Source organism: Sinohyriopsis cumingii, chromosome 11 (genome assembly GCF_028554795.1).
Source record: "Sinohyriopsis cumingii isolate HCF-2022 chromosome 11, ASM2855479v2, whole genome shotgun sequence".
Classification (NCBI taxonomy): domain Eukaryota; kingdom Metazoa; phylum Mollusca; class Bivalvia; order Unionida; family Unionidae; genus Sinohyriopsis; species Sinohyriopsis cumingii.
In genome coordinates this window covers 85,517,539-85,532,555 of record NC_142971.1, presented here as the reverse complement: position 1 = coordinate 85,532,555, position 15,017 = coordinate 85,517,539, and the positions used below count along the sequence as shown (strand labels likewise).

General features: G+C 35.3%; 1 protein-coding gene across 1 annotated transcript in view; it reads left to right on the top strand.

Moving 5' to 3' along the window:
- LOC149788897 (plexin-A1-like) overlaps positions 1 to 15,017 on the top strand; it is a 110,698-nt gene that overhangs the window by 69,959 nt on the left and 25,722 nt on the right. The window contains exons 14-15 of the mRNA XM_089975024.1: positions 3,098 to 3,228; positions 6,997 to 7,080. Coding sequence (XP_089831150.1) covers positions 3,098 to 3,228; positions 6,997 to 7,080 — 215 coding nt within the window. The remainder of the gene's footprint in view (positions 1 to 3,097; positions 3,229 to 6,996; positions 7,081 to 15,017) is intronic.

Genomic DNA, 15,017 nt, shown 5'->3' with positions numbered 1-15,017 from the left:
GATCCCTGCCATCTCACCTGTCTGCGTGGGTTCGAGTCTTGGATTCAGCAGATGTGGGTATGTGAGAAAGCTTGCCAGTAGCTTCTCATGGGTCGGTGGTTCTTTCTGGGGTTTTCCCGGGTTCTTCCTCCACCATTAATACTGGCTGCCATGTATAGCCTATCGTGTGCTGAAAAATGGTGTTAAACCCTTCAACAACAACAACATCATCAGTGACTTCCAAAAGTACCAGCATGTGTTTACATGATTACTGACTTTATAAGCATTGATAGGCAGTGATTGAAACAAAGCCATTTGCATGTGTAACAATTGCATTGTTAGCTCTACAAAGTAGAGGATTGCTATTATACTGCCATCAGTGTTGGCATCAGTATGGGCATCCAAACTCAGAAAAGCATATTTACATGTACTGCCATCAGTGTTGGCATCAGTATGGGCATCCACACACATGAAAGCATATTTACATGTTCTGCCATCAGTGTTGGCATCATTATGGGCATCCACACACATGAAAGCATATTTACATGTACTGCCATCAGTGTTGGCATCAGTATGGGCATTCACACACATAAAAGCATATTTACATGTACTGCCATCCATGTTGGCATCAGGATGGGCATCCACACACATAAAAGTGATACCAGTGTCTTGCTATCCACTGACAAGGTTGTTGTTCTTGTGGAGTTCAATGCCATTTTACATCACATGATAGGCTATACATGGCGGCCAGTATTAATGGTGGAGGAAGAACCTGGGAAACCCCCAGAAAGAACCACCGACCCACGAGAAGCTACTGGCAAGCTTTCTCACATTCCCACATTAGCCGAATCCAAGACTCGAACCCACGCAGACAGAGGTGAGATGGCAGTGATTCGTAAGAGAGAGTGCTTTAGACCACTCGGCCACTTGGGGCCCCACACTGACAAGGTAAAAATCCCCTCAATTTCATGTCTACCAATGAATGAACTTTAAAACATGACATTAATAGTGTTGACAACACTTTCTCTGGTGGAAAAGTGATACCTAGGTATTGCCATCCACAGACAAGACAAAATTCATCTTCCATGTCAATGAGCTCCCTGGTATAAGGTTACAATGTTTACCAAAGTTTCTAAATGTGTACATAGCATACAATGAGAAATGATGCTGTATGATAAAAAAACTCAACCTTTCCCCCAATCTGCACATTAGGCTTACGGCTGATAGCTTAGCTATTTACAAGTAACCCATTGACAATATACATTACAAACCTTGCTAGGTTTGTATTTGTTTCATTTGTTGTATACTTTTTACCTCTTTCTAAGAAAAAATTAATTTTTTAAAACCAGTCTTTTGTTTGAAATATCTAATACTTCAGGTGAAACATCCTTAGGATCATTTTGATATCATTTTGTAGATATATTCACATCATACAAAAACTGACCACTGAACTGGACATACTGCCTGTTCATGTACACACACTACTTTCGTAGGATCCACAGTGACTATAATAAACTGCAGTGGATTATAAACTTGAAAAAAATGGCATTTCTCAAAAATAAATGTTACTCATCTTTGTCTCATTAATTAGCATTTATTTATTTTTAAACACCCTAATTACTGAAGGCATCATTTGGTGTTCTTCATTACATATTCATAATCTAGGTTTAATAGAAATCAGTTCAAACTTATTTGTGTTATCATGCTTACAAACTATTACAGATAGCAAGAGTTTTTCAGAGGGACTTAACCCTATGTCTTAAAAGAATTTCCAGGAATTCAAGAAAAGGCCTATTATTTTCCTCATTTTAAAAACTGAGCACTGATACCATCTCTGATATTCTGGAGAAATATGACAATTTATAATAACTTTTTTACTCCTGTTATTATTTGTGCATTTGCTTTCACGATTTCCTTGTGAAATGATTTTTCTGATAATTAATTCCAATGAGCCAGCCAGATAATTACACAGAACTGGTGTCCATTATAAAAATGATTTGACTACTTACCTCACTGTTCACCATGAAATAATAACAGATGAATTCTCAGCAGAAACAAATGCCTGTTACTTATGTAATTATACTTCAAATGAAATATCATTGACTCCTTAAACTTCATTATCTCAAGATATTTATTAATACCGCAAAGAAGTAACCTTTCCATGTCACACTGTGTTTTACAAATATCGCAGTTTTTTAAGCAATGAATAAGTAAAACTACTTGCGTTCCTATCATAATTCATAACATGTAAAGAAATATTATTTTGAATTACAAAGCAACACAAATTAAAGTTTCAGTAATCTGAAAGAACTATATTTTCATTTAATTAAAGAGCAGATATAATCTAATAATCATGTGTGAGTAGATCATTTTTCAACATGTGGTGACAATTGGTACTGACTCTCCTGCAAAGTTCATCACCAAGACCATTTTGATTAACAGTCTCCATATAAAATCATTCATGTTGCTGATTTCACATTTAACATGAGGAAGGGGCCGAGAGTGGCCGATTGGTCTAAAGCACTATGCATTACGGATCACTGCCATCTCACCTCTGTCTGCCTGGGTTCGAGTCGAGGATTCGGCTAATGTGGGTATGTGAGAAAGCTCGCCAGTAGCTTCTTGTGGGTCAGTGGTTATTTCCAGGGTTTTCTTGGGTTCTTCCTCCACCATTAATACAGGCCACCATGTATAGCCTATCGTGTGCTGAAAAATGGCATAAAGCCTTACAACAACAACAACAATAACATGAGGGAAAGTATTGTTAAAGGCCCTGCCTTTATGTATTCTATTGCCAAGGAGCAAGTTCAGGTCATTAGTGGATGGTTATGAAAGAACTAGGAAAAAGTGGCAAGAATCGGTCTCTAACCTGTACATTTTTGTAATAACACTGTAATATGTGCTTAACATAATTTTGTGCACCTTAAAACCTGACATGGAAGGTTTCTGTTTTAGAAAACTACCACTCATGAAAGAGCACATTTTTCATGAAAAATCAATTGTTTTATAATGTGATGACCTAAATATGAGACCATCAGTTTCAGGAGATCAATCAATTGTTTGTTAGCAAAAGGATGGTCTTTCAAGACAGGTTTACTGTATTATTTTTCTATTGTAGTAAACCTGAGCCCTAAACAGATTCATTTTGAGATGACTGGAGCCACTGAATCAATTCGGCTGATGTCCGGTAGCCCCCAAAGCACCACCTCTGAGGCAGACAGTCTTCGGGAGATTAAGCTGTGGCATCTGGTGAGTTGGTCATGAAACCAGTATGTTCAAGGTACAGATTAAACCAGTTTGTACAAGGTCCAGATTTAACCAGTTTGTACAAGGTCCAGATTAAACCAGTTTGGACATGGTCCAGATTAAACCAGTTTGTACAAGGTCCAGATTAAACCAGTTAGTACAAGGTCCAAAATAAAACAGTTTGTACAAGGTCCAGATTAAACCAGTATGTACAAGGTCTAGATTAAACCAGTTTGTACAATGTCCAGATTAAACCAGTTTGTACAAGGTCCACATTAAACCAATATGTACAAGGTCCAGATTAAACCAGTTTGTACAAAGTCCAGATTAAACCAGTTTGTACAAGGTCCATATTAAACCAGTTTGTACAAAGACCAGATTAAACCAGTATGTACAAGTCCAGATTAAACCAGTATGTACAAGGCCCAGATTAAACCAGTTTGTACAAGGCCCAGATTAAACCAGTTTGTACATGGTCCAGACTAAACCAGTATGTACAAGGTCTAGATTAAACCAGTTTGTACAATGTCCAGATTAAACCAGTTTGTACAAGGTCCAGATTAAACCAGTATGTACAAGGTCCAGATTAAACCAGTATGTATAAGGTCTAGATTAAACCAGTTTGTACAAGGTCCAGATTAAACCAGTATGTACAAGGTCTAGATTAAACCAGTTTGTATAAGGTTCAGATTAAAACAATTTGTATTCGGTCCAGATTAAACCAGTATGTACAAGGTCTAGATTAAACCAGTTTGTACAAGGTCCAGATTAAACCAGTTTGTACAAGGTCCAGATTAAACCAGTTGGTACAAAGTCTAAATTAAAACAGTTTGTATAAGGTCCAGATTAAAACAGTTTGTATAAGGTCTAGATTAAACCAGTTTGTATAAGGTCCAGATTAAACCAGTTGGTACAAAGTCTAGATTAAAACAGTTTGTATAAGGTCCAGATTAAAACAGTTTGTATAAGGTCTAGATTAAACCAGTTTGTACAAGGTCCAGATTAAACCAGTTTGTACAAGGTCCAGATTAAACCAGTTTGTTCAAAGTCCAGATTTAACCACTTTGTACAAGGTCCAGATTAAACCAGTATATACAAGGTCTAGATTAAACCAGTTTGTATAAGGTCCAGATTAAAACAGTTTGTATAAGAATTAGATTAAACCAGTTTGTACAAGGTCCAGATTAAACCAGTTTGTACAATGTCCAGATTAAACCAGTTTGTACAAAGTCCAGATCTAACCAGTTTGTTCAAGGTCCAGATTAAACCAGTTTGTACAAAGTCCAGATTTAACCAGTTTGTTCAAGGTCCAGATTAAACCAGTTTGGACATGGTCCAGATTAAACCAGTTTGTGCATCGTCCAGATTAAACCAGCTTGTACAAGGTCCAGATTAAACCAGTTTGTTCAAGGTCCAGATTAAACCAGTTTGTACAAAGTCCAGATTTAACCAGTTTGTTCAAGGTCCAGATTAAACCAGTTTGTACATGGTCCAGAATAAACCAGTTTGTACATGGTCCAGATTAAACCAGTTTGTACAAGGTCCAGATTAAACTAGTTTGTACATGGTCCAGATTAAACCAGTTTGTACAAGGTCCAGATTAAACCAGTACAAGGTCCAGATTAAATCAGTATGTACAAAGTCCAAATTCACTGGGGGTTTTGTGTGTAAATTTGACTGAATTCTGGGCAATAAATTGGTTCTTTATAACATTTTACTCTGATTTCATAAAATTGGATTACAAATATATGGGAATTCATTATATAACCAAAGTGATTAGGATTTGAGCTGTAGATCTCTTGGGTTTCAGTTTGAGTTTCCATTAGTTCTGTGATGGCTCAAGCAGAGTAAAGTGAAGAATGTGAATTTCATTAATCCTTATATGCTGTTGTGAGAGAGAAAATATACAGTTATATTCATGCCGTCTTAGACATTTTATAAATAATAATGGCCAGTGTAATCTTATGAAATATAATGGTTATTCCACTTAAGAGAATGGATGTGTCAAAGTCAGAAAGCCAGCCAATATGAGATTTTATGGGTTAGTGTTCTTATGCGTTATGAAACTTGATAGTGTAATAAACATTAAGGGTAACATCATACCATTTGGTTGTAGATCTGCATGAAAACTGACTCCTCATCCTTATTGGCATCTTTATATAGTCCTTTTTTAAATAGTCCTTGTAATTCATACACAAAGGATCTCAAACGAATCACGATTTAATGTTGAATTTACTAAAAAGGTAATAGTTTCTAACATTTGTGAGCCATGCTGGAATTTGTCTGACAATGTTCCTTATTTAGTCATTACTGATTGGAGAATCTGTTTATAAGATAGTTTTTATTTTAAGAGATTAGTAACGAGAGACACATAGAAGAACAGAAAATAAAAATAATTTTGAACAATTCATGCTGCTGCCTTAAATACAGCAATGACAAAATGATCCCATTTTCAAGTTGACAATAGGTATTAATTTAACAACACAAACAACATTTTTAAATAGCACTTATCCATATTTAAAGAAAGACATTTGTTTTGATTTTCACTTAACAATTAACAAGTGTATGTAAATTTGAAATGTTCATCACTTTCACTGGAAATTTTTGTTGACATAGCTTAATTTACTATGCCAGGTAAATGACTAGAGTTCTGGTATCATGTACCTGTATCTCAATGTAACTGCCATTCTCTCATTCCTCCATGAAGTGTGTCAACACTTGCAATTTTTTATTTATTGGTAGATGCAACAGCATTCCAATTTTGGGAGTTTGGAGCTAAGGGGTGTCCAATGGATGTGGAAGTTCACAGAAGGAAACCTGGCCATCTGAGTCATTGTTCTAATTAGTATCACCTCAAGACATAACTTTGTCTCTCCAAAATGTGTGGTGTTAAAGTGCCATTTTGTGTTAATTGAATCTACAGTTGAGATTTCTTTTGTATTTCAATTTCTTTCTTAAGGATCACCTCAGCTCTTCAGGGAAAATTTCCATTGCCTTCACATGTTAGTTGTAATTCTTTGCTGTGTACTGCTTTATGCTACTTTCTGCTTTGCTAATTTGATTCCAGATTGCAAACTTAAGCTGCCTTTCAGCTTGAAAGGAATCACTGGAATGAATTCTTTGGCTTTGTTTTAACGCTTGTGAAAAATTTACAGAGCAGAGGGCACAGTTTGTATGATTCTATGTTATGGATATTCCATTTATGACAGTCTCATGAACTTTGCTCAGTGCTGCCATCTGTAGCAATAGTCATGGCTGAGCTAAAGTTGGAGGGATCATAATTTGTCTTCTTTCTGCTGGAATTTAGTTGGAGGGATCATACTTTGTCTTCTTTCTGCTGGAATTTAGTTGGAGGGATCATACTTTGTCTTCTTTCTGCTGGAATTTGTTCCTCTTATCATTAACGTCAAATCGCACATGGTAGGAGATGACTACAATGCATGTACTGTACATTTCTCTGATAGTTGGCAGCTTGTTTCCAGTGTCCACTCTGCTACTGGTTAGATGGCAACTGTCATATTGTTGATAATTATAAAAGCCACAGCCAGCCGAAAATAAGAGTACTACAAAATGTTTTCATGGGTGTATTCTGACCAATCTAATTCACAGAAAGTGATATGTTGTCATGTTGACATATAAATAATAATAAACCACATATACTGTATGTACAGTGTACCAATCCGTGATTCTAAAGTGTCCATGTAGATTGGTACTAAATAATATTGCAAATTAAGTAGGACATACATTGAACAGTTTATGCATGTCTTGCAGGTGAAACCGGAAGATGAGTCTCAGAAGAGAGGCAAGACCAAAGACTTGGTAGAACTGTACCTCAACAGACTCCTTAGTATGAAGGTAGGAATTGTGCATATGAAGTTGTTAGGGAGAAAACAGAAGTGTCTCAAATTGTCTATTAACATATATACACACTTAAAGTCAAACAGACACAACCATTTTTGAGCTACAAAAAGCCAATATATCTTTGATGCTCCTTTAAGTCTTGTGTATTTTGCAAGTCAGATCCATCTAAAGGTGATTCAGAATTACACTTTTGGAAAAATAAACAAGCCCAACTGGATAGATTGATTGATAGATATATACAGATACATAATTAGATAGATACAGTCAAACCCTTTTATCTCGACCACCGTTATCTCTAGAACTCGTGTATGTCAAGCGTTTTGGTCTGGTCCCAAACAAATCCTTCTTTCTTATGCTCATTTTCACCCGCTTGTCTCGACACCTATTAAATTTATAACCCCATTATGTCGGGCATAAGTTTCAGTCCAAAGTAACATGTAGACCTGTTTAATTAGACAAAATGCAACTTTAGCAGCAGAGAGGGTGAACAAACCATTTGCTGGAGGGTCCATTTTTGAAAATTAAAGCTTAAAATGAAAATCAAAGGTTAATAACGTCATTGTTTTGTTTACCGTGACACTTACTTGTGGTTGCACCCTCTCTGCTTCTATAATGTGTGAGTAATTAAATCATTATTATATCAGTCTCTCAACCAAAGATTTTATCAAGACCTATAAGATATCACAACCGAAAATCATGTAAATTTATCGTAATAAATCTGTGTGGGGTAGATTGTACAAATATAAAAAATAATATGGATCTATATTGTGTTCAGTGCATAGCATCCACCCCCACAAGTGGATTAACAACAATAATAACAAAAAATAAAAAACCTGCACTTACAGATAAATGTGTGAAATGTGGTACAAATAAATATAAATTTATTTCATCTTTTACGAAGACAGGTGTTGATATCACTGCTTCATTAGTAAAATTACCAGGAGTTCCATGGGCTAAATACCCAGGAAAAAGACATCTTACAGGATATAATTATTGTTGTCCAGGAACCCGACTTGATATCGGGCTTGACGAGCGAGATCAACCAAGACCTTTAGAGTATCCAGTAAATGCAATTGATCAAGCATGTGATGTTCATGCAGTGGCACATGAACAATTGTGCGCATGCCACTAAAGTCCAACAAATAAATAAATCATGTCACATCAGTGATGTAGCTTATTAAAGTAAAGATTTACAGCAATGAATATTGCAGATGTGAAATTGATTCACTTGTTAGATTCCATAAAAAATAAATCTTTCAGAGAATCATTAGCTATTTGGTTGGTAAGATATGCGATTAAAGGTAAACTTGTATATGGGGATGGTAATTAATCAACTAAATGTTATAAAATAATGGAATCGATTTATTATAACCCAAGAGGATATTGAAGGGGTAGAGCAGCGATTAATAAACTCGCTGATGCAGGAAATGTTACACGTTCTCTTGCTGCAAATTGGTTAGCATGACAGGCAATATGGCAAATCTAACTACCACCTCCTAAAAAATTTAGCATGCACATTTTGAAATCAGCACTTCTAATGAAGTTCATCAGGCAGATATTTTATTTTTACCACAAGATACTATTAAAATTGTTTTGACATCAATCGTGTACATACAAATGCACATAAATGGTCGTTGACTTTGCAACTAGGTATAAAAAAGCAGAACACTATGAACTAAAACTGTACAGCAGTTGAAATTGTATCTGCTTTTGAATGAATTTATCAATGAGGACCCTTGTGATGGCCACAGTTACTACAGGTTGATTCTGGCAAAGAATTTCTTGGTGCTATATCATCTCTGATGAAAAAACATAATGTCAAAATTAGACAAGGACATACCACCTTTCATCATGATCAGGCAATTGTTGAATGATTTAATGGAACACTTGATGAGTGGTTATTTGGATATCAATATGCGAAGGAAATAATTCAGAAAGATATGAGATCTCGCAAATGGGTTGTAAGATTACCATGTTTTCCTCGTCATTTTGTTCCAACATCAGTAACATATATCCAGGAGATCCACCTGATGGAATCAGTGGAACACCATGAAATTGTGGTAGATATTGTAAATTTCATAATGCCAGGTACTGTGAACCTGTATACCAGTAACCTCAGCATGATGTTTGATGGATTTATTAAGTGGTAACCATAATGTTTGTCCAGACGCAACTGTATATACTGAACTGTCAGTAATTTTTTTGTCAGAGACTTTAGTGTTGATGACTGGTTGACTTCCAAAAAATTCATTAATGGACCTATTTATGTTTCTACAAAAACTCATAAACAATTGTACATGATTAGAATAATCAGTTCTAAATGAGGTCATTTCATTATTAACTGAAACTAACGAGTTCATGATTGGGTGGTTCTTATTATCGATGTATTTCTTCATTACAGCATCAATGTCTGATTCTGGTTCTCCATGGTCAGTCATTTTATTATTAGACATATTGAGAAGACCAGTCATGATATCACTGGAGTTTTGTATTCGACCATGAATATCATCTGATATCATTGATATAGTAACACTGGGTTTAATTTTTCCATTGCTATCAAACACAGCTATGCTATTTTCAGTTACTCCAATAATTTTAACGATAATATCTTTCAATGAAAGATTGCTTGTTTTTAATTTTCCTTGCTTATCTTGAAATACAACAACTTCGTTTGGATCTACATTTGCAAGATTTAATAATTCAAATATTTCACTAATCTGTTTACTTACATTTTCATAGGTTATTCCATTGGTTTTTTGTTTTTGTTTATTAGAAGATCTTCCATAAATATCAACCATTATACTTTAAGATCTGTTTGAAATGATGGACCATCTGCTTGTGTATTCATACATGACTTTATGAGGTGGTAATGTTGATGATGACACAGTGTTGAGTACAGAAATTACTTTACAGTCGCATATTGGTGGATCGGTTATTGTTTGTGTTGGTAATGTTGAATACCAGACTGGAGTTTTTATTGTGTTTACATAATTTAAAAATTCTTTTGGTGGAGCCAACCCATACAAATCAAAATAAATAATTCCACGTGGATCAATCGCGTATGCAGCCCAATGAGTACCTGAACCAGAACTTTTATTGATATTGATGATACCGGTTTCAATATTGTTTGGTTGTTTGGGTAATTTATCATGCATAAAAACACCATTAATTTTTTATATTTAATTTTTTAGCAGCATTGAGTAAATCAAAATTGGACATAGGAAGAATCAGCGAAGTGTCCCTGGAAGTCTCAAACCTTTTCCTTGCCAATGAGGGGTAGCTATAAATATTAGAGCCATTCCCTTTTTTCCTTCCTTGTCCTAGTACCTTTTTTTGCTGCTAATCCATCAGCAGCTCCAACAGCACCAAGTGCAGCTGCTTTTGCAACAGCTGGGGCTACAGCAGCTAATAAAGCTGGTATAGCTGGTATAAATTAAAATCTGGATTAGGTCTTAATATCCAATTAACATCAGCATCTATTCCAGCTGGTTGTGGATCAGTCGCAGTGTTCCATGCTGTTTGTGCCATTAAATGTCTGTCGTCAGGATGGTCTAAATTTTCATTTGCAAACATCATTGACAAGCCAGCTGATCTTGTATAATCATCTGAATATCTTGCTAGACCTACTATCGTTGTAACAACATCAACATTATCCGGAATTGATTCAATCTCTTTTCCATCAGTCATGTACACAGCACTTCTGAATAATGCCATAATACCATTGTTAACAAAACCAACTATGGCATCAGCTCCATATGGTATATTAGCGACGACATCTGTTACAATTTCTTCTACTTCAGTAAATGCTTCAGCTGGTAAGAAATATCTGATTGTATCCTAAACTTGTAATTCAATTCATCCACATTGATTTGGCTGTTGTGCTTCATAAGAATAATACTAATAATTATGAACAGATTCATCTTTAAGAATTGGTGCATCCATATCAGATGCTGGATTGGATATACGCTTACACATTTTGTTATAATTATGATCGTCTAACTCGAAGGCCACTTCCTGCTATTAAACTTGTATTTATTTCTGACTGAGTATATCAGCCAATTCTGCTAATTTTGGATTTGCAGCTTGATTTCTTTTTTAACTGGTATTTGCAGTCATAACTTTAGTACTGGGTAATTTTACTGGTTGTGGTTTTCTTCATACTAATCAAGCTAATCTTTCTTTGATTGCTGAAAATGCTTTACTGACAACATTACCAACAGCACTGATACCTTTATTGCAAATAGTGTCAATAGTTTTCATTCCTAATTGTTTTGCAGTTGGTATTGGTTTTGGAGTTATTCTCTTAACACATTCGGCCCTGGAGGTTTTTGTAAGTTTTTTGCCTGAATTGCGAGTCGGAAAGACATTTTGGGGGCTTTTTCTGTATTCATCGTAATACATCGGTTTTCAACAAATTTGCCCTGAGAGTCATGCTTAGTTGTATTAGAAACATTGTTTTCCATTGGTTATTTTGCTTGTGCTTGAGCAGAAGGGTAAAAGTTGGATTTTTTTATTAATTTATTTTGTGTTTTGTGGGTTTTTTTGCTTAACGGATCCATCATTTTCATATGGAGACCACTCTTTATTCCAAATGCCCATCTTATCCTAGTTTTTGTAAAGGTTCACCTGTCTGTGTGCAGTTCAGACCAGTCTGCCTTAGATCTGAGGCCAAAAGGTCTAAAATCCAGACACAAAATCATGTTCTGACCATGAGCAAACTTTGGTTGAAAAAAATGGGTCCAGAAAATAGGTTTTTCCCTCTGTATTTTGTAGTGCAACTAGAACTTACCAATCATTTGTTATCATTGTAGAGCTATATCTGTCTGCTTTTTTGGAATATCACCGACTTTGATGTATCTTAGATGACCTTGAATAAGGGTACAGCCTCATCATGCCTACAAGTGGGATTGGGGCCAAATGAGTTAAATAAACCTTGAACAACATCACCGAGTCCATCTCCGTAGATTGCTTTGTATGCTGATAATCGTGAATTTATTGTTCTGACCATTACAGGTCCATGTTGACCATTATGTATGATCATTTTTTAAATTACAAGTTGATATTCGGGGGCCCCAAGTGGCCAAGTGGTCTAAAGCGCTGTTCGTTACGGATCACTGCCATCTCACCTCTGTCTGCAGCGGTGCGAGTCTAAGATTCAGCCAATGTGGGTATGTGAGAAAGCTTGTCAGTAGCTTCTCGTGGGTCGGTGGTTCTTTTTGGGGTTTTCCCGGGTTCTTCCTCCACCATTAATACTGGCCACCATATATAGCCTATCGTGTGCTGAAAAATGGCATTAAACCCCACAACAACAACAAGAAGTTGATAATCACAAGTTTCAATCGCTGTAATAATCATTGATGATTTCATAAATGAGAGACTAATAAAAATTAATATGCATAATACCTCCTGCAAATAATGTTCAACATATATAAGATATTTCATTAATAATTTCTGGAGAATTATTTCCAGCTCGTTTTCCTCCAGTCAGAATTTCTAATAGTTCAACATCAGAAAGAACACTGTTAGGACAAGTATTAAGGCTGCTTCCTTGAGTAACAAAACCACTTACAGTAGCACCAGGAGGTGTGCCAGATTCTCTTTGTCTTACATCCTTTTTAAATTGATTAAAATTAGTGTTGTCATCTTCAGCAAGTTAATTAGTAAATATGGAATATACATCTTTAACCCAATCATCTTTCGCCCTAGATCCAACATATTCAGGTTTTGCATATTTTTCTGTTTGATTGTATCTGTATGTGGCATTATTTACTGCATCTATGTATTTTGATCTCATGACCCTTAGTCATAAATTTATTCTTAATATTAAATACTTGTAGAAATTGTGGTTGTGAAATTTGTGGTTTCGGAGATTGTAGTTTAAAAGATTATGGTTGAGGTTGTTCTTGAATTTTTCATTTTAAAAATTTGTGGCTCTGGAATTTTTGGTTGAGGATTTTGTGATTTTTGTGGCTCAGGTGGAGGATTTTGTGACTCTGAGATTGTTGTTGTTTACATAAATCAGTATAAAAATTATTTATTTTTTCAATATGCGCATTATATTTTGCATCATCTTTTCTAGCCTGATTTTTGTTGTAAATATATATGATATACCCATTTTTAATTTGTAGCTAGATTAAAAGGATTGTCAGCCTGAAAACAAGGGAGTGCTGCCTTTGCATGCCAGGGCTTAGGTCACATGCACTGGCAGAAGACTTGGAAATATCACTTGTAAATAAAGAATCTAAAATACAATTGAAACCAAATTTTTTATTGTATAAAATACAGTGTATATACAGCAAAACACAATTATTATTATAAATACAGGTTGTTGGGACTTGCACAAAAAGTGGAAGCTATATACCTTCTAGCAAACACAACAGTTGTTGTTGTAGGGTTTAACACCATTTTTCAGCACATGAAAGGCTATACATGGTGGCCAGTATTAATGGTGGAGGAAGAACCCAGGAAAACCCCAGAAAGAACTACCGACCCACGAGAAGCTACTGGCAAGCTTTCTCATGTACCCACATTGGCTAACACCACACTAAACTACATTGACTTGACGCTTGCAGTGGATAGTATTTAATTTACCAGTAATATTTCAAAATCCAAATAACTGTTGATACAAGTATTGTATAATGAATACCATGATGAAACGGATGAACACAGTGCATACCATATACACATTTGTGATCAAGATTTGTGTCATAAAAACATAAAAATATTTGAATTCTTTGTATTTTTGTGTATTGCAAGCATCTGAATTCTCCAACGTTACTCTAGATTTATACAACTTTTTGTATGTTGCACTTCTAAGACAGCCCATACTCTGCATGAATTAAATTTTCAGTAAGAATGGTCGACTTGTTAGAGAGTATAAATGGTATGATGGGAATGTCCAAATTATAATTGGAATAGGTGTGATATCTTTTGGCGCAGATGTAAGAGATCCTAGTGATCATCTTCTGTAAGCTTTAGATCTAGTGATCATATTCTGTAAGCTTTAGATCTCTAGTGAACATATTCTGTAAGCTTGAGATCTAGTGATCATGTTCTGTAAGCTTGAGATCTAGTGATCATATTCTGTAAGCTTGAGATCTAGTGATCATATTCTGTAAGCTTGAGATCTAGTGATCATATTCTGTAAGCTTGAGATCTAGTGATCATGTTCTGTAAGCTTGAGATCTAGTGATCATATTCTGTAAGCTTGAGATCTAGTGATCATATTATGTAAGCTTGAGATCTAGTGAACATGTTCTGTAAGCTTGAGATCTAGTGAACATATTCTGTAAGCTTGAGATCTAGTGAACATATTCTGTAAGCTTGAGATCTAGTGAACATATTCTGTAAGCTTGAGATCTGGTAATTTCATTCTGTAAGAGGTAATCATTTGTTCAAAGGTTTTGCAGAATTCTTCTATGTGCATTGACCAAAAATGTAAAGTATTATGTAGGGTGTGTATGTGCATTGACCAAAAATGGAAAGTATTCTGTAGGGTGTGTATGTGCATTGACCAAAAATGGAAAGTATTCTGTAGAGTTCTATAAGTCACAGATTTTAAAGTATACGCACTTAGTTATGCACAATTCTTTTTATCTGTAGGCTGCTGAATCATTTCTCCAGCAAAATCGTTTCAGAAAATATTGTTATCATGTTTTTACTTTGATTGATGATTTACAGGGCAATCAATGTATTCTTCTAGATCAGACCTAAATCACTTGTTTCAGCAAATGGCAGTATTCACTCACAAAATTGTATTATCCTCAGTGTTTTGTTTTATATCTTCTCCTCTTAGCTATTGATGCATCTGATCTTTTGTTAAGTACTGAATTCATGAATACAGATTTGCTTGCAGATGTGTATATATCTAGTTCCAATGCTAAGGACTCCAGCCTTATTAGAGTTCAAAGTTAGGCACAACAAAATAAGTT